At 39.0% G+C, this 20456-nt stretch overlaps 1 protein-coding gene across 9 annotated transcripts in view; it reads right to left on the reverse strand.

Moving 5' to 3' along the window:
* CTNND2 (catenin delta 2) overlaps positions 1–20456 on the reverse strand; it is a 662387-nt gene that overhangs the window by 443161 nt on the left and 198770 nt on the right. For all 9 annotated transcript variants that reach the window (XM_089516458.1, XM_089516456.1, XM_089516452.1 and 6 more), the window contains one exon: positions 1266–1378. In XM_089516458.1, the coding sequence (XP_089372584.1) occupies positions 1266–1378 (113 nt within the window). The remainder of the gene's footprint in view (positions 1–1265; positions 1379–20456) is intronic.

The raw sequence follows: 20456 nt of genomic DNA on the forward strand, positions 1-20456 counted from the left end.
TTTAAAGCAATTCCTACACCAGCAGAACTATTTAAATTTACACACACACACACACACACACACACACACACACTTACTTTTTGGGGGGGACCAGACCGGCAACGTAGAGCCGCCTCTGGCCACTCCAGCCCCAGTTGGCCCCCAATTGGCATGGGACTGTAGCGCCCAGACAAAAAGTGCCCCCCAGTCCTGAACCCGGCCAGGAGCAGGGTTTAACTGCTGCTTTTTATGCCAGCTTTTCCAGGTTGGCGTAGGCCTGGTGCACTCTCTGCACAGCTTCCAGTTGCCTTTGTGGCATGCAATGTCTGCACACCCTGCCACCAATGCATCCTGAAGCCAGTGCTTTTTGCCCATCTGCTTAAGGCCTAGGTTTCCTTAATTTCTAATATAGCTTTTAATCATTATGAAGTTAGAAATTTAAATAGCTTCCTGAATAATTTTTAAGTAGGCTCAATCAATTGCCTCACCTACTGTGCATGAACCAAAGACTGGATTCTTTCTCTGTCAATGTCTTGTAAAAACTACAGAATTTGAAATGTTTACAGCATCATTTAGCGCAGGCATTCATCTCTTACAAGAATTATTTTCTACTACAAATTTGCTTTATAAGCCTGATCAAGCCTTCAGCCAAGCAAACCAAGAAATGAACCTAAATTTAGCATCCATGTCCTAACTACACTGAATGCACCTTTAAAAAATGAAATCCAGTATCAGCCTTAAAACTCTGTTTATAGTATCATGTTACTTGCCTTAAAAATACTTTGGCACAGATACCAGGAAAAAAATTCAGACTATAATAGTAAAAACCACATATATTTTAAGGATGATAGATAATTTCACAACTATAATGATCCAACTGGAAGAATAATGGAAAGGTTATCCCATGGTATGAATTCCACATAATTATGTTTGTGTGACAATAAATGACCTGGAGCACTTTTTCAAATTCCATATTCCATAGAAATGCATGTATTCTTTATGCTATTTTCTTCACCTAGTCCTTGAGAAAAAGAAGCTAGAACTAGCAGATTTGTAGGTCACACTGTTTTATCACCACCACAGTTCTTACAGTGGTTATTTTTCTATCAGGTTTGTCCAAAATTTGTGATCAGGTAATAGATATAAGATAATGCCATGGTAACTTAAAAATAAGTGTCTCTGCTAAAAGAAAATCTTCTGGTTTGCAATATGCCACAGAAGGATGAACAATACAGTCTAATACCAATCAGTTAAAGAGAAACAAAAAAGTAACTCTAGTTCAGTACCTAATGCTGTTCATGCTTCCAGTGTCAGATCCAAGTTTACATTTCTCCAGCTGGCTGGCCACAATCTGGCGTTCGGCCTCAAGTTCTCTTGTAAGTCTTTCAAACTGTAACTCCTGAAATACAAAACACGGACATTTATGTTATGGTCTAGATAGTATTCAATAGAGACCCCTCCACCCTCCACCCCTCTAGCTGATTTTAGGACGAGCCTCTCCCTCTTCCTCCTACAGGTAGAATTGCCAAAATTTGATCTAAAATCTCCTGTTGAGCCAAAATGATGTTTGTGTGTTAAAGCTCTGATGGACCATGTGGCAGAAAATCCTCATGGGTGATCCTGGTGGTATCTGGCTAATTGCTATGCAACTATTGTATTTCAGGGAGGTGAGGGTGGAATTCAGTTTCTGCTGAATATTCTGCCTAGGGAGACTCCAACACTAAACATTACAGCTTGCTGGTTAGTGCATTTTGGCAGGTGTAGTCCATAGAGTTTTATTATTACTTTTTAGTTTTCATCGTACTTTTATTATCAGTTATGTTTCTAAGGATTCTGATTTCTATTTAGAGAAGGGTGGAATTAATTTCTTTTTTAAACAAGCAAACAAATAAATATACATTTGTTGGACTCATTTTGCCATTTTTTGACACTAAAAACCATTTTCTGCTGCAGTGAGATTTTAAAAATTTATTAATTGCTTTCTTTCTTTCTTTAATTTCTACCCCGCCTTTCTCCATGAAGGGACCCCAAGGCAGTTCACAAATAAACATTCTAAAAACATATTGCAATAAAACAATTAAAACATCACCTAAAAACAATATAAAACTGCAATAAAATCACATTAGTCATCCCATATAAAACACATCCTGTGATTACACATTAAAAGTCTACCTGAATAAAGCCGTTTTTTCTTGCTGATGAAAGGCAAGCAAGGAAGGGGGCAGCCTTGCTTCTCATGGAAGAGCATTCTAGAGGGCAGGAACAACCACCGAGAAGGCTCTCTCTCATGTCCTCACCAGGCGAGCCTGTGATGGTGGAGGGACTGAGAGAGAAGCCTTCCCCGGAAGATCTTAGAGCTCTAGCAGGTTTGTATGTGGAAATACAGTCTCTCAAATAATCTGGACCTAAGCCATGTAGGGCTTTATAAGTCATAACCAGCAATTTGCATTGAAATACCAATACCTGGATGTTTTTGTTTTTGAACTCTGTTATGATGTTGTCTTGGCTGCATCTGGGTAGACTTGTCCCCAGACTCCACTAGTAGTTGGCTTTCCCCTCACCAACATTTTCAACAGGAATTGTTTTGATTGGGAAAATTACATTTCACAACTTGTGCAGCAGTCCCAATCTGATCCTGCTGTCCTCTTCTGACACCTACAATTTTTTAAACAACAACATTTACGAAAGATGCCAGAATCCCGCTCTCTTCACATCACTATTGACTGAGGAAAAGAACGGTTCAAATGGACAGACTTGTTAGCTATTTAAGACTTTCAGTTATCAGCACTGCTATGTTTGCTGGGGAGAAAATTCAGTTGTGTTCACTTACCCCCTTCTTTGGGACTGTAGCCCAAATTTAAAAACTCATGTCATATGGCTTGAAGACAAAGCACTACTCAAAATATTGGCCCACAGAACAGTGCTGGTCTGTGAATCATCTGTTGTTGTCTGTGGGGAGTTTCTAAATAACTATATACATATGATAATAATAAGGCACAAATATGGCACTGATCCATGGCACATTGGGGAAAATAAATCCCAATTAATCATATCAGACAGCTTGAAAAACAATGCATATTCAGAGTGTATAATGTTAAATTTGAGAAGGATTGTTCCCTTTAAACTTTGGACAGCCACACAGCCTGACAGAATTTTGCCAGTATGAAACACTCATAAAGGCAGGGGCTTTGAAACAAATGAACCAAGAGGGTGAACAGTTTCACAGGCGGGTTATAGACCGCCCATTTGGGGTGGTCTGCACCCGCCCTTTCCCCGGTGTATCGGGGCCTCAGTGTGCAGAGCGGCAGCCGCTGAGGCCCCGATCCGCTGCTTTTCAGGCTGCGGGGAAGCAGCAAAACGCCACTTCCCCGCAGCCTGAAAAGGGGTGTCCCTGGGGCTTCAAGCCCCAAGGACACCCTGCGGCGGCGGGGAGAAGAGAAAGGGGCCGCTTGGCTCCTTTCTCTTTTAGTCCGCTGGGCGCAGCTGTCTGAAGGCTGCGCCCAGCGGACTAAACCAGGAAGGAGCTCCGAAACGGAGCTCCTTCCTGCTCCATGTTCAGGGCGCACTAAGCACCCTGGCGCGGAGCAAGGACGTCACGTCCGCGCCGCCCCGTCTAGAGGCGGCGCGGCCGTGACGTCCTCACGGCGCTGGCTGTATGGAAGGGCCGCCGCCGTTTAGTGCGTGACGAGCACGCACTAGGGTTACGGCGGTGCAGAAGCACCGCCCTTTTGTAACCCTAGTGCGTGCTCGTCACGCACTAAAGTGCCGGTCTGTAACCGGCCACAGTTAGATATTTATGAGTTAGTATAAAATGAATACAGGACTGACAGCAGAAACAAATTCTAATACTGGTGGAAATCTGTAATTTGATAGTACAGACTTTAACTAGAATAATATTACAAATTCTGTTTCTTGACCTTCAATAACTTAAAGACTAGGTAATAACTAAAATGAAGAGTGGGTTTGGCTGCCATCTCTGAATGTATAGCCATTCAAGAGCTGTGGTCCAATGTGTCAGATACTCTTAAGAAAATATAACTACTAATAATATGACTGCCAATATTTTCCTATGCAGTGGACTTACTTGAATAAGTTCTTAGGCTTTTAAGTGCAATTGCTAAGGAAATATATCCATGCTGGTTGCAAGCATAATAGTTCCCAATCAACCTTAATGGCTCTTGCATTGTACATATTTGTACTGTACAACATTGTACAGAATTGTACAAAACTTTCCTATTATATGTTAGAATAAAAGGGCAGCTATTCAGAATGCTAAGTCATAGAGCTCTTCTTTCATGGTGTATAAGAAAACCCTTTCTGTCTACATAGCAAAGTACGTGAATATATTTTTGTCTTTGCCAAAGTTATTATGATCAAAATGTTTATTCTATATTTACATCTTACTGTGCCATCTTAGCATATAATGAGACTTAATATAACACACAGGAAAACCTGCACAGTTTTGGACCTGCATCTTCATATTTGTGCTCCTTCAAATAATATTAAATAAATAAACCTCCTACTCATTCTTTCTTACTGTAATTATCTCAAAGCTTTTTTACTTGTCACCTTTTCCTAACATGGTTTTAGAAGGACATCTGTAGATATTCCAAATGAATCAATACACATGTATCAGTTTTATTGTGTCAACATGTACTGGGAAACCGCAACTGGTGGTTAGTTCCTAATGTGTGCATGTGATATAACAGGGACATGTAATAAAAATACTCCCTCCCAGAAAGTGTCACAAGTTGAGTCTTCTTTATCCACAATCCTGAAATCCAAAATGCTCCAAAAACCAAAACTTTGGTGGCTGAAATAGTGACACCTTTCCTTTCTGATTTAAAATTATTGTATAAAGCTATCTTCAGAATATATGAATTAGGTCTATAGGAAACATAACTGAATTCTGAGGTTAGACTTGGGTCCCATTTCCAAGATATCTCATTATGTACATGCATCCAAAATCCAAAGAATTCAACTAAACTTTGATATTTAAAATTTATAGTGGAAAGGCAAAACCTTCGGGAGTGGAAACCTTGCACCAATTTCAAGGAAAGTAATAAATTGGTGAAGAAGAAAAATATAGAAGAGTGATAATAGTGCAAGAAGGAAAATTAAGAAAGACAATCCAGGATCCAGAGACCATAGATAGCAAGTATCTGACGGCAAGCAGGAAGGTTCTTTTAAGTTTGTTCCACATTTATTTTTGATATATGGAATGTATGATAAGCTTTTATGTTGTTTATATAGTTAAATGTTTTGTTAGATGTTTTGTGTAATATGTTTGTCTGTCTGTCTAATTTTAATAATAAAAATTTATTAAAAAAAACAAAATCCAAAGAATTCAGAAATCCAAAAACACTTTTGGTCTCAAGTATTTTGGATAAGGGAAACTCAACCTGTATTAGAAAAATGAATATCTGAAATCTATGCATGGATATTTTGAAATCTAACACATTTCAGTGGAAAAGTACTTGTGATTGTAGTCTAAATCCATGTCATTTTCTGCAACAAAAAATAATACTGGCTGTGATTCCTATTCTATACCATCTCCCAGAGGGGGCTACTTCTGGCAATGGAAGGATGCACATTATTCAACCAACTTTTAATCAGCCTTCTTCAAGCTCCAGATATACAACTACAACTCCCAGCAGCAGCCAGGGTATGAGTTTATTTAACTGAAAGTGACAGATATTAAAGACATCTCCTCCTGAGCTGAAATTCTTGCTTGGTGTTTATTTACACTGTTTGTTTTCTGCACTGGTTGAAGTCACCTCTTGTTGGTATCTGTTGTTTACTAGGTAGTATCAAAGAGGAGAGAGGAATTTGCCAGAAACACTCTGGCCTCAGGCTCACCAGGGGACTGTTTGTAACAACTGATAAATGAAGAGCAAAGATTGGACCATTAGATTTGAAAATTAATTGAATAATGTTAAAAGCTAGAAATTGGAAAATTAATTCAGCTTCATAAACACTAATAATTGAAACCATTTAATTTGTCAAGTTATTATTTAATAACTCACCAGTTGACGTAATGGTGTTGAGCTAGACCAGGAGAGTAAGAGAAAATTGCATGGATGTTGTCCACAGAGAATTTATGGAAGCTTATTTTGTAACTGGGTCTTTCAAAGGCATTTGGGGGGGGGGGGGGGTTGGTCCCCTGAAAGTTACCTTCCTCCAACTGGAAATTTTCTCTACATGGACTACAAATCACACAGTAGGATTCTTGCTGGAATCGGTTGCAATCCAGCATTTCTGGGAACTGTCAACTTAGGGAAGGCTGTCCTACAACATGGGACCTTATCTTGCAACCACTTCTATTCAGTTTGTCACTCATCTACATCTCTTTTTTCTTTCTGCCTCCACCAACACACCCACTTCCCTCATTCTTCAAATGCACTGCTTGTTAAAGATTAATAAGAAATTATTTCAGAGAGTACTGATCTAAGTACTAAATACTGTTAAAAAGTTGATAACTACAACAATTAGTTACTGACTCAAGAGTGGAGAATTCTTCGTCAGACATATCTTTTTTGGGGGGAGGATCTCTGCAATAAACAAAACTTTTTTTCCTGAACAACTGAATCACTACATCCTTTCTGTCTTTCTACTCCAAGTTCTAGAACTATTGCCTGTTGGGGCATGTAGAATCAGGATTAAGGATGTAACATGCAGAGGACATGCACATGGAACAGGAACGCCACTGGAAGGTCTCTGCTGTGTAGCTGTGCCGGCTACAAAGGAAAAATCCTCCCATGCAGAAATTGCCGGCTAGATAAAGAACTGCTGGACTGCTGAGTACTCCCATAGAGGACTTTAATCTTGGTTCCGATATTTACAATAGACTATCAAAGTGCTTCTCTAGACTCCTATATGCAACCATCACCACATTGAGCATTCAGCTCACACTCTTATATACACATCCCCTCCTGGGGTTTTGAGTCCATCCTACTCCTGGTACATCACCCAGTTTCCTATCTCCCCAAATGTTGAGTCATCATATCTGACACCTGAACTCAAGTTACATTGTCACCTTTGTCTCAGCTCCAGGCTATAGCCACATCTCTGACATTTTCTGTCCAGAGAGTTCTGTATCACTACATCCTTTCTGTCTTTCTACTTCCAATCTAGAAGTATAGCCTTCAGGGATCAAAGGTGTTTTTTTGTTGTTGTTGTTTTTGCATGCAATTTTTGCATACAGGAGCCAGGGATCCCAAATATAATCTGTGTAATCTGCCTTTTAATGGTCAGAAAAAACAGACTCTCTTCCTAGAGAAGCTAGACGGGCTTATTTTTGTTGGTGATGTTGTCCTTCCAGCAGTAGGGTTTGTTTGTTTGTTTGTTTGTTTCAACAGGCCTTTGGTAGCTCATTGATATGTTTTTAAATTTCATTTAATTCTCTTAATAGTTTATATTTTAACTTTGCATATTTTTTGTAGTGTCCGTTTTTTATGTGTATCTCTTTGAATTTTTGCAAGCCACCTTGAATCACAGAGTTGGGAAAAGTCAGGACATAAATAAATGAAATCATAATCACCACCACCACCACCACCGCTGCACAGTAGCAGAAATCTTCAAGAACAAACTTTCAGCTCCAGGAAGTGGGCTATCATTTCTAAAGACTAGTTTTATGCAGTTATAAGTTTAATGCTTTTCACAATTCACTGGTATATTTTTTTCAAACATCATCTGGGGTTGTGAGTAAAGGCACAGGCATCTGTCAAGTAAGCAATATTTCAGTACTTGTTTTAGTAGTAGTAGTAGTACCAGGTGTTTTTTTTTTTATCAGAGACCCTTGCAAAGTATACACACATCATCATCTAAGAACATGAGCAGGCTATCTATCTATCTATCTATCTATCTATCTATCTATCTATCTATCTATCATCTTCACACACACACACACGTGCGCACTCACACACACTCTATAGATAGTGATAGACAGAAAGACAGTCAAACAGAGAATATAGATAAGAAATGCACACAAATATTGGCTTCCATAGCCTTAAGAGTATCAGTTATTCAAGGGACTTGGAAACATACCCCCAGTTGTTTATGCAAAGCAGTATAAAATAAATGAAATAAAAATAATATTTTACAATATGCAGTCTGACTGATGGTTTTTCACAAAGCTCTCTCAAATCTTTCTTGATACACGGGCAAATTGTAAGAAAACATACTGTCAACAACCTTTTAATAAAAAATTGTCGAGTTATCTACCAAAATGATCAAACAGTAAGACAAACTTTTCTCTCAGACAAGTGACAGTCAGTGTGTTGTAATGATGAGGCCAAGACTGAGGAAGCCAAACTCAAAATTCAATTCAGCTGGGCAACGCAATGGATAACTGTAAACCTTATTTTGACTTAACCAGATTTTGCTGAAGGAACAAAAGGTAGATCTGAATAAATCAGAAAACCTTCAAGGAACAAAGAGATCAAAGCATAATACACACCTTTATATGAACAAAGTGCTCGTGGCCACTTGAAAGAGACCACCAACTAAAATAAACAGGGTTCTTGAGTGAGCTATCTTGAGCACTTTCACTAAGCCAATCCAGAAGTAACTTAAGTTGTGCCCAGTGGGTGATGAAATCCCATATCCTTCCTCATAGCCGGAGTTGTAATAAGAAAAATAGGAACCAGAAATATTTTTGCTTATGCTGGAAGAAAAATGGCCAGTTTACCTTCTCTGCCATTTGTCATCATTTTTCTTTGTTCAACTACTCTTTTTGTGATTATGATTCTTCCATTGTTCATTGTGAATGATCTCTTTAAATATTAATCCAAGACTAGTGAGTCATGCGGCAAAGATAAGATGTATTTTGTGTGTGTGTGTGTTATTTTTTAAATATCGTGGTGGTAATGAACATTTTATGCAAATTACATCCCATTTTAAAAAAAGAACTAAACAACTACATGTTTACAAATCTTCAGAGACCACACAACAGTCTGGTGTTAAATATAAACAAAATTATGTTGAAGAAGGCAACAATAAAGTGTCAGGATGATGGCATAACCCCCACCACTGAAAGAAAAATTAGGGAAGTGATAGTACAATGGTGTAGTGGACCTATCATGACAATAGGAAACGCTTGGAGAGATGATATTTGCAGTAAAGTCAAGGAGAACAGAAATGTAAGCTTTCATAATAGCCTCTGAAGGACACCACTTATGTTATGAATGGGCACTTTCCACTTGTTATGAAATTGCTGGGAGTAGTCAAACATTAGGGACCAATGCAGACTGAAAATACTTTCTTTAACAGCAGTTCCTTTTAGGCCTTTAGCTAATTAATTGCTTTCCCAGCCCTTCCATTTTGCCCTACATTTTTTATAACAACTAGGCATGTATCTTTAAGTTTTGATCTTTTACAGCAGCAATGGCCCCTTTTATCTCTGGAAAACCATCCTGAAATCCATTGCACCATGCCTTGTGCTGCTTACACTTGAAATACAGGAATCAATATTTGATAATATTCCTTGACTATATTCTTGATCTACTTATTAATGTAGGCAATATTTTATAGTTATATTATCAACTTTAAAATATTCATTTTCATTGTGGAGGTCATCCACCTGCAACTGCCCATTAAATTAAAACCACTAGTCTCTGTATCTTAACTTTCTAAAATGTCAGCAGGGGGCCCTCTTATGTTGTGGTGCCCAGATTTTGGAATGAAATTGCTCCTTCCTAGTGTTCACCTGACTACCTCTTTTAACATACTTTAGATGTCAGATGAAAACATGATTGAATTTATGAAATGTATATAAACTGCTTTGGATCTAAATGCTTTAAGATAAATATAGAAAGTAGACAAATGCCAAAGATGGCAGGGCTCCTGTATTTATAATACTTTTCAGGAGCTGCAGATTCACTTTACTTTCAGTGACTAGAACTGAGCACAAATGATGGTTTTGGCTTCACTGGCTGAAAAGGCATTAGTACAGTGGTTCTGTATAGAGAACAGTTCTTTATTTGAAGACATCTCAAAATTGAGTCTTCCCCAATGTGGTGCCTTCAAAATACTTCAACTTCCACTAGGTCCAGACAACATTTCCAACTGTTAGGAATGCTGGGGCATATATTCTATTCTGATAGGCACTACATCAGGCAACATAGCTTCAGTTGAAGGGTTGGCCTATATCTGGTTTAAAGAGAAGAGGGCACAAGAAGGGAGAGCAGGGTTGAAGCTGCCCATCAAGAGCTAGTATTTGAACCAAGCAGACACATCATCTCGTCACAGTCTTCCTGAATATAGTGAGATGCATTGTGTTACATAATTATAGTATTTTAACACACATAAATGAACATATCGAACTATAGAAGCCTGTACTTTCATGTGTCCTCTTTTGCAATGATGCATTTCATGGGGACCTTTGTGTAAGTGGCCACCCTCAGTCTCAGTACACAGCATCAGTCTCTGAGATATTCAGCCTTTCTCTGAGAAGTTTCATTATATACTATAAGTAAGACCTTCCCATCAGGTCAGGGCAAGATAGACTTTTTACTAGTCTACAGATGTACTCTTTTTCTACACCAACCTTCCCCAACCTCTTCCACTGTTTTGGACTAAAGTCAGTCACAATCCCTCACCATTGGACAAGCTGCCTGGGATTGAAGGCAACTGAAGTCTGAAATATCTAGAGGGCATCAAGTCTGTTTTACATTATAATTAAAGGGAACAAGAATTCTGTTTCTTCCTTTGTCTCTACTATTTATCTCACAAGCTGGGCAGGATAAGTTCACATCTGAATGGATATCACATGATAAAAGAAAAGGGCATTGCCTAAACATTTTTTCATCTATTACTCTGCAGACTTTTTCATTCTCATCTTATCAACAGCAAATGAAGTGATTTCACCATGTTCTCAAATGCTAGGAATTCAGCTCTAATACAAGGGGTCAAATGATGCCATGATCTCTAGCCAGAAATAGCTAAGGTTTTTAGAGAGGTAACCATGTTGGATGTGATCAGAGAGGACAGCTCTCCCTTGATCTACAAATAGAAGGAAATAAGTTGATGGGTATTTCTCATGACAGAAAGAAAGAAAGAAAGAAAAGAAGTGAACAATCATAAACTTTCCAAAGTGCATGCAGGCCAGCATACTACAATTTGGTTTCAAAAACCATTCTTTTTGCACCCACTTCCATCATTTCTTCCTTTTCTTTTCCAAATGTTCTAACTCCACTTCATAACACTTTACTGATTTAATGTTCAATTGAGTCCTTGTTTGTGGAATCAACTCTTCCCTGTCCCATCCGCTGTCTCCCATTTTTCTCATGCTTGATAACATTTTGCATTCTTGTTTTCACTTCCTATTTTTTACTGTTGTAGTTGTGGTTGTTATTGTTATTATATCCCACTTTTCTCCCCAAATTGGGACTCAATGCAGCTTAAAACTAAAAAATAACATCAATACATCTACAACAAAACATTTTCATACATCTGCCATTTTATATATTTATATATTGTTGTTAACTGCCAAGAAATCAAATCCGACTTATGACACCCCTATGAAGGAGAGACCTCCAAGTTACCCTATTATCAACACAACTGCTCAGGTCTTGCAGATTCAGGGCAATGGCTTCCTTGATTTAGTCTATCTAGCTGTTCTTTCACTTTTCCTGCTGCCTTCTACTTCAATAAGCATTATTGCCTTTTCTAGTGAGTCACACTTTCTCATGATGTGGCCAAAGTATGACAGCCTCAGTTTAGTCATCTTGGTTTCTAGGGAGAGTTCAGATCTGATTTGTGCTAGGGCCCATTTATTTGTCGTATCCATAGAACTTTTTCTACAGCACCACATTTCAAATGAGTTGATTTTCTTCCTCTCAGCTTTCTTCACTGTCCAGGTCTCACAACCCTACATAGAAATTGGAAATACAATGGAATGAACAATTTTAACTGTAGTACTCAGTTATGGCTCTTTACACTTCAGGATCTTTTCTAGTTCTTTCATAGCTGCCCTTCCAAGTCCTAGTCTTCTTCTGACTTCTTGACTGCAGCCTCCATTCTGATTAATGAATGAGCCATGTCTTCATCATCTACTCTGAGGTCATGTAACACATCTGAGGGTCTTGTTTCCTTAATGTTCCTTAATGCTCTAAATTTGCCTTTGCACTTTCTTCCTTGACTTTCTTCAGCAATTGTTCCAAGTCTTTGCTATTTTCTGCTAATAGTATGGTGTCATTTGCATATTTTAATTTGTTGATGTTCTGTCTTCCAATTTTCATGCCTCCTTCCTCTGAATCTAATCATGCTGTACACATATGTATGTATGTACATGTATGTGTGTGTGTGTGTGTGTGAGAGAGAGAGAGAGAGAGAGGGAGAGAGAACCATATATTTGTATAGTGATGCTATTTTGATCTTAGTCTTATTTTAATCATTCAGACTAGCTCTCATATACAGTGGACCCTTATTATTGGCTGGGGAACCCCCGTGAATAACAAAATCCATGTATGCTCAAGTTCCATTCAATACAATGGCATTGCAAAATGGAGTCCCTTATGTAAAATGGAAATATCAAGGTTTGATACTTGGGATTTATAATTTTAAAAAAATATTTTCAAGCTGTGAGTGCTTGAATCTGTGTATAAAAAAAATCTGTGAATAAGGAGGACCAACTGCATTTTCTTAGGGAGCTTGATCTTTTACAATTCCCAGCATGCTTAAACTACATGTCTGTCTTGGCACTGTTGTCTATTGTCTTGTGCCTGTAAGAAGAAGGAATAAAAAAGAGATGATGAGTTGGAAGTCAAAGTTGAAATGACTCACTCATTTCCCAGTGCTTCCTTAAACACTCCTTCCTTACTTTTCTTTCAGTGCAACTACTGCACCCTCTTTTCTAAACAGGGTTCAACTCAACCTTATAAAATATACATAATGACATCCGTTCGTGATTTTTAAAAGTTGACTAGTACTCATAGGACCCAAACAGACAGGCGAAAATAAAGTTGCTTCTGGTCACTTTTGGAGGTATGCTGTTTAAATGATGCACACATCCTTAGAGGCCGTAAGCCGTGCCAAAGTTATGCTCTAGTCCTAAGGACTGGAGTGTAGCTTTGACACAGCTTCTGGATTCTTAAGATGTGTGTGTCATTTAAACAGCATACCTCCAAAGTGACCCCAAGCAGCTTTATTTTGGCCTGTCTGTTTGGCCCCATAGTTAATGGTATGTGTTTGTTTGTTAAGGTTTTATGTGTATTATTTATATATGTGTACATGTCTTTGAGTTACCTTGTGACTTATGGTAACCTCTTAGGCAAGGATTATCTAGAGGTGGTTGGCCTCTGCTGTTCTCTTAATATAGCCTGAACATCTGGTATTTTGGGGCAGTCTTCCATACAAGTAATAACCAATTCTGAGGCGCGTTACAGACCGCCGGATTGCGGCGGTCTGCTGCTGCCACCGGTTGCTGCATCCGGGAACTGCAGCAGCCAAATGGCACAGTTCCCAGACACAGCAAATAAGGAGCGTGAAAATTGCGCTCCTTCCTGGGTCCCGGATGTGACACCATGAGGCGCTAGTTGCGCACTCACGGCGTCATATCTGGGGTGCGACGTGCGGATGCAGAGCGTCTGCTACGTAAAGATGGCGGCCCCCATGTGGGCAGGCGGCACTATCTCTTACGTGCTCCGCGCGTACTAGGGTTGGGGGCCGTGAAGAAGAGACGGCTCTTCCTAACCCTAGTACGCGCGGAGCACGTACTATGCATGCATTTGTAACGCGCCTGAGCCTGCTTAGCATCCAGGATCAGATGGGAACTTCAGGATATTTAGGTCCCATATGTCATTGTAAAAGGAATCTGAAGGAGATGGCATTTTATTTTGACGGGTGTGGATTCATGTTATATAAAGGAATTATTTATTTAACCATTGTTAGTTGCTTAATGAAAGATTAGTGAAAAGCCTTACTCTTCATCAATATACAATTTTCCTCACTATCTTGGCTGCATCTGCACTGCAGAAATAATCCAAGTTAACACCATTTTAACTGCCAGGGCTCAATGCTATGGGATTCTGAAAGTTGTAGTTTTGTAAGACGTTAAGCCTTCTCTGTCAGAAACAGTTTAGAAACTTCAGGCGGTTGGAAATACTGCAGCCAGATTGTTAATTAAGGCTAATTATAGGAATCACATCAACTTTTATTCAAGTGAGCTTTAGCCAAGTGACTGGCTGCTGAAATTTATGCAAATGTTATAGCACCCATTGATAAACTATCATTTTTGCTTTTAAAACCCAAGAGATTGTAAACTGCATCTTATCATTCCAGTTAACTAGCTCCTTGGAAAAGAATTGTTGAGCAGAAATACAGCATCCTGGGACAAAACAACATTTGGAATGACAAGCAAGAAATTGTTCCAAGGGTAATTAATGGCTTTACAAGTTTGCTTTGCCCTAGTTTTAAGTAAAAGAGGGCAGATATAGCTAGGAGGAAGTCAGTCAATTATGACTCCTGGTACAATAAATCCCACATGTAATCTGAATCTGAATAACAAAATCCTTTAAAAAAATTAACTGTGTGTTTGCCTTACTTTGAAATTGTTATCATCACAAATCACTTCCAGAGAATAGTATGGCATCAATAGAACCGTACAGTGGATTCTTGTATGTGCTGGAGTTTGGTTCCAGACCCCCCACCCATGGATACCAAAATCTGTGGATACTCAAATCCCATTAAATACAATGGGGTAGTAAAAGGGTGCCCCTTATATGAAAAGGCAAAATCAAGGTTTGCTTTTTGATATTTAGATTTGTTTTGAATATATCCAAGTCGTAGATGCTTGAATTGGTGCATAAAGAATCTGGGGATATGGAGGGTTGATTGTATAATCATGTTGTTGTTATGTGCCTCCAAGTCATTCTTGACTTAAGGAAACCCGAAGGCAAACCTACCATGTGGTTTTCTTGACAGGATTTATTCAGAGAGGGTTTGCTCTTGACTTCCTCTGAGGCTGAGAGAGTGTGACTTTCCCAAGGCCACCCAATGGCTTTCCATGGCTGACAGGGATTAAAATTCTGGTCTCCAGATTTGTAACCCAGTGTTCACTGTACCACACTGTGCTCAAACCACTATGAGGTTCTCAGTATGATCATGGCATACCATAAAAATGAAGGAATGAAGGCGTGAAGGACTGGCAGGAGCAGAAAAGGGAACAAACTGGTTTGGGACATTTCATGAGCCATTTAAAGGAAAGTTACAGAATTTTCTTTCTAAGGGAAGAAAATCATAGGTATAGATAGAGAGTAACCAAGAAGGAGGCAGGAAAGCAAAGAATATGGTTCGTGGAATTATAACAGACACAGGGAAAGCTTTGAATCCAAAACAATGTTTAGGTATCTGTGAGTATACCTAATATACCTTCTGCTTATACTGGCACAATAATGAATATGAACTTACAAAAAAAATTAACAGGTGTTCTTGAAAGTAATAAAGGAAATAAGCATCTTTATAGAAATCTACCATATGCTGGTACTTGTTTGTTTAAAGTTATTTCCTGCTATTAAATTACTTTTTTTTTTTTTAAAAAAAGTAGCAAAACAGCCATCTGATATTGTCTGACAGCTAAAAATACAAGTAGAAATGGGTGTAAATAGAAAGGGGAAGTCTCCTAAGGCAAACCTGTGCTTTAGATATGGTCATCACTATGGAAAAACTTACGAAAACTCTGGAATTTACAATAAATATTGAGAAGGATAGGAACTACGAAGGGATTAACAGAGAACAGTTATTATGCCTCTTTGCAAAGGAAGGATTAACTCCTAGAATCATTATTGCTTCTGTTCGGCTAAGCAGCAGTTTTGGCTTAACAAACCGCAAGTAGCATTTCACACTTCCTAATCTTACGACATACAACAACAACAGTCTTTGAATAGCTAGAAGTTACAGAATTGCTATACTGGGCAAGACTCTGTTAAAAATAAATAGTGGAGATATGTGTTTTGTATATTCAGAGGCAGTGGTAGATTTACAATCCCTTTAGTTCTCCAAAGCAATGCTGTACTTTTGAAGAGTCTGCTGTCATCCCCACTCCAGACTCAGGGCCTAATGAGATAACTTGCTAGCATATATTTTTTTTCCAAAGGTGATCCCCAAGTGCTAAAGATCTTTTTTTTGTACCATTATATTTTCCTCATCCAAGTATCTAAAACCAAGATACTTTTTTGTTTTGTTTTGTTTTATGAATCCTTGTGGTAAACTAAAGATGGCCTTAATTTGCTAGTTGGCTGCTCAGGAATATACCTCTGAGATAAGAGATTAATCATAGGGAGTACGACAGTATAGTTTGACCTCAGTTTTTCTTGACAGGCAGTTCCAAAACCACACTATTTTTTCTCTTTCTGGTTATATCAAGCTAGTTTCTATGTTGTTTCAACTCTCACATAGTTAGATGGGAAATTTCCAGTGGGAATGAGTGTAAGAACCCCGAAGGGGAATTAGCAATGGGATTCAATGGACTCTGGCAATAAACTTTAACCTTGATTCTTTTTTCTTTTCTTTTCTTTCAGAAGCCCTATGTACAGAACACACAATGAGACAAATTGATGAAGTGATAAACTTTGCCAAAGGTGAATTTTCTCTGCCACTTTCACACATGTAGTAGTAAATCAGAGTGACCTTTCTGATCTAAAGTGGTTTGATTAAAGAGGATTGATAGAGATGTTCAGATGAAGACTGAGTGTACCTATACTGAAATTGGAACACTATCAGAACATTACTTTTAATTTTCTAATATGTCTCAATTCATCATAGAGACTCCAGAAAGGAAAGATTGGAACAGTTTAGACCAGGGGTAGGCAACCTTTTTGAGCTGGGGGCTGGGTTGCTGTCCCTCAGACAACTGGGGGGCCAAACTCAAAATGGCGCCCGGAGTGGCGCGGAAGCTGTGGCGGGGGCAGCAATCGGTGGCAGGACCGGGTTGGGGCCAGTCCCAAGGCCTTGCCAGGCCGGATCCGGCCCACAGGCTGTAGGTTGCCAACCCCTGGTTTAGACTGTCATCACTAGATGGCTTTCTATGTACAATGGCCTGGCAATAGTAACACAGTAATAGTAACATGGCAATGCATTCATTTCTGAACACCACTACATTATTTAGCTGAGCCTTGGTTCATGTGAAGCCTCAGATGACTTTGCATGTATTCTGGAAATACTTCATGAAAGGAACATTATGACTGTCTATGGCCCTGTCCAGATGGGCCTTTTAGCACGTACTGAGTATGTGCTAGGGTTGCCTCGGAGCGTCCTTTACAAACGCTCCCTAACCCTAGCACGTACTCTGTACGTCAAAATGGCAGTGCCCTGTCTACATGGGTGCCACCATTTTGACGTGATGGCCACACCACATCCAAATGGTGCAACACAGCCGTTATGTGCTGGCACCACTACAGAGTGCTTGTGGCGCCCTTTCAGCGGTGCTGAAAGGAGCTCCAAAACGGAGCTCCTTTCACCACCCGTATCACTGGCGTGGCCTTTAAACGGCCACACCAGCGATACGGAAGAGAAAGGGGCCGAGTGGCCCCTTTTTCTCTCTCCCGCCGCTGTTGGGGTGTCTTTGGGGCATGAAGTCGGGGTGTTCTTGAGGCCTGGAGAAGTGGCAGATCGGGGCCTCCGTGGTTGCAGCTGTGGCCGCTGAGACCCCAATCCATCGGGGAAAGGGGCGAGTGCAGGCCGCCTCAAAGGGACAGTTTATATCCCACCTTTGTCCCTAAATTACTATTGCACTATGTTGATTTACTATACAGCAAAAGAGATATAAACCCTTTAAAAACCATCAGTAAACTTACAAGCATAATTATTGTCCTGGTATCACAATCAGATAAGGAAACATCTTGCTTAAGTTTTAAAAATGACCACCACACTTCAGCCTACACAAATGAAACTGGCACATCTTTTGCAACATTCTGTTCTATGGCTGCATTGCATCTTTCATTTCCTCTGAAGCAGCATTCCTTCATAAAAGGTGCAATTAAAAATCAAAATTGATCTTATAGTCCCAAAGCAATTGGGTATGAACAGCAAACTCCTCAAATGAACAGAAACATCTGTAGTTAAAAATCACAATAGTACCAGTATACAAATTAGGACAATCAAAAGAAAAAGAAAAAAGCTACATTAAAGGAGAGGAGTTTGAGAAGATTTCCCAGCTGTATAATTCAGGATGATCATTTAAAATTTACTGCCTATGCCCTAGAAAGGGTAATATTTAACAGTGATGGAAAGATGGCATATTAGTGATATTAAGTATTTTTTTTCCATTAAGACTTGGAATATTTCCATTTTTTAAATTATCATGCCCTAAGTATGGACAAAAATTTTTTATTGCTCTAGTAAAAGATTTATAGTATTTTGAATTGCTCAACTGGGTTACACTTTTAAAAATATTTTTATTATTATTATAAGTAAACAACTATGTACAAAACATGACACAACATTAAAGCAAAATAAAACAATTCATCTCACAACTTTGAATTATGTTGCAGGTCTCCTTCTTGGGATCTATTCAGTGTAAGCAGTCATTTTAAAACCCAGTGCTGTCTTTGTGTAAATGTAGTCCAGAAGGTCTGACCAAAGATTCAAATGAGATAGCGGTTGTCTTCTCTTGTTTCTATCTTTGTTTACAAAGTCAGTGAGTGGGAACCATTTATCTATGAAAAGTTCTGATTTTGGTTGTCCTGTGTAACTTGCCATTCTGTCAGACAGTTTTTCAAGTAACCATAGGTCCCATACCTTTTCCCACCACATATCTAGAGTCACCTTCCCTGTTTTCCAACATCTGGCAATTTTCTACATGGGCTGCTGTAATGAAGAAATCTTTGAGGCTTTAATGTTTCAAATTTGAGTTCGTGCCTACATATATTGATAACAAAAGCATTTCTGGACTTAATTTTACTCCTTAGTTGGTAATCAATGAAATTTATTCAAGTACCAATTGTCAAAATCTGTTTATTTTGGGGCAGTCTAGATACATATGTAAAGATCTGCCATTATCATTACCATGACACAAAGATTTGGAGGAAACATTTTTAATCATTCTGGCTAACTTCACTTGAGTCAAATATTACCTGTGTATAATTTTCAAGGTGTTTTCTCTAATCAATGCTGATCTGGATTTAAAAGAGGTGGAAAACCAAGCTGTAGTCCATTTTGAAGAGGAAATTGAAAGATTCAAATCCATTTCCCAGGTTAATTTCATGCCACGGGCATTTTGGTAGGAGTGATCAACCAAACAATTGTAGATTAAAGATATTAGTCCTTTAGTGCATTGGGAAGGAGGAGACACATCATGCCTCAAATAAGGTAAGTGATCTAAGTGGTCCTCCTATTTCCTTTAATTTGTGTCTAAAAGTAATTATCTGATGGAAATGAGTAGTGATATTATATTAACACAAAATGTCATTTTGAAAATAGGAATGTTAATAAAACTGCAACACAAAACGATGGATTTTATGCAAGCAAGACTCCTGAATATATCTGTACTTTCAACCTCTTTGGTCTCTCTCCTCCCCCCCCCCCCCCCCGAGCTTTCTTTAGAATTTACATGTACAGTGCTATGCAGAAGTATTTTCCCTTGCCTTTGGCTTTTCCAAGTGTTACATCCTTCAAATGAATTGGAGTTAGATGGCATTGTCACCACTGTATATACAGAAGAAACACAACACTGGGATGGTGCAAAATGTTTTTATAAGGACACAAAAGGAAAGAAAAATAAGCTGGCACATATTGGTTGGATAAGTATTTAACCCCTTTTCTGTCACACACCTAAATAACCTCTTAAACACTGCCTCCAGAAGTTACATCAGGAGTTCAATGGAGTTTGTGTGTGTGGATTATGCCAAGAGAAGAGTACTGCAAGGATGGCTAAAATAATCTGGCCAAAACTTTTATGCAAAACAGAATCACATATGCTATATATTCAAACCTAATACCATCAACATGTATACAATACACAGCCCAAGGAAGGTTAAGGGGATATGGGGCCCAACAGTTTTCAAGATCCACAACGTCTCTATTAAGGCCACAAGCCACATAAATTTGGTACACATCCAATCAGGGGTTTCGTTTCAGTCAATTTGAGTATCCAAAAGAAGGATAGAGATGAAATCACCTGCATCTGCCCTGATTGCAGCCCCCCCCCCAATTTTCCCTCTATATATCCTGGGCTTTCCTTACCACAATTTTAATTCATGCCTGATGTCCCCTCTTCCTTTCATATATGTCATGGAGAGGGGCCAGACCTGCTTCGCACTTCTCCCCTCACCCCATATCCTTTGAATGTATTGATTAATGAGGAAGTTCAAGTATAAATCACAGCCCTCAAGAGAAATCACCCCATATAAATTGCTCAAATCTGTGCAGACCCCCAGATGGCAAACAGACGTACCACCTATCCATGGGCGGTTATGGATGATGTGCTGATCAGCATGAAGGTGAACTGCACCCCCCCCCCCCATCCTATCCTCCATGAGAGG

Source organism: Sceloporus occidentalis, unplaced genomic scaffold (assembly GCF_023333645.1).
Source record: "Sceloporus occidentalis isolate IW3139 unplaced genomic scaffold, rSceOcc1.0.p SCAF_3, whole genome shotgun sequence".
In the NCBI taxonomy this organism is placed as follows: Eukaryota; Metazoa; Chordata; class Lepidosauria; order Squamata; family Phrynosomatidae; genus Sceloporus; species Sceloporus occidentalis.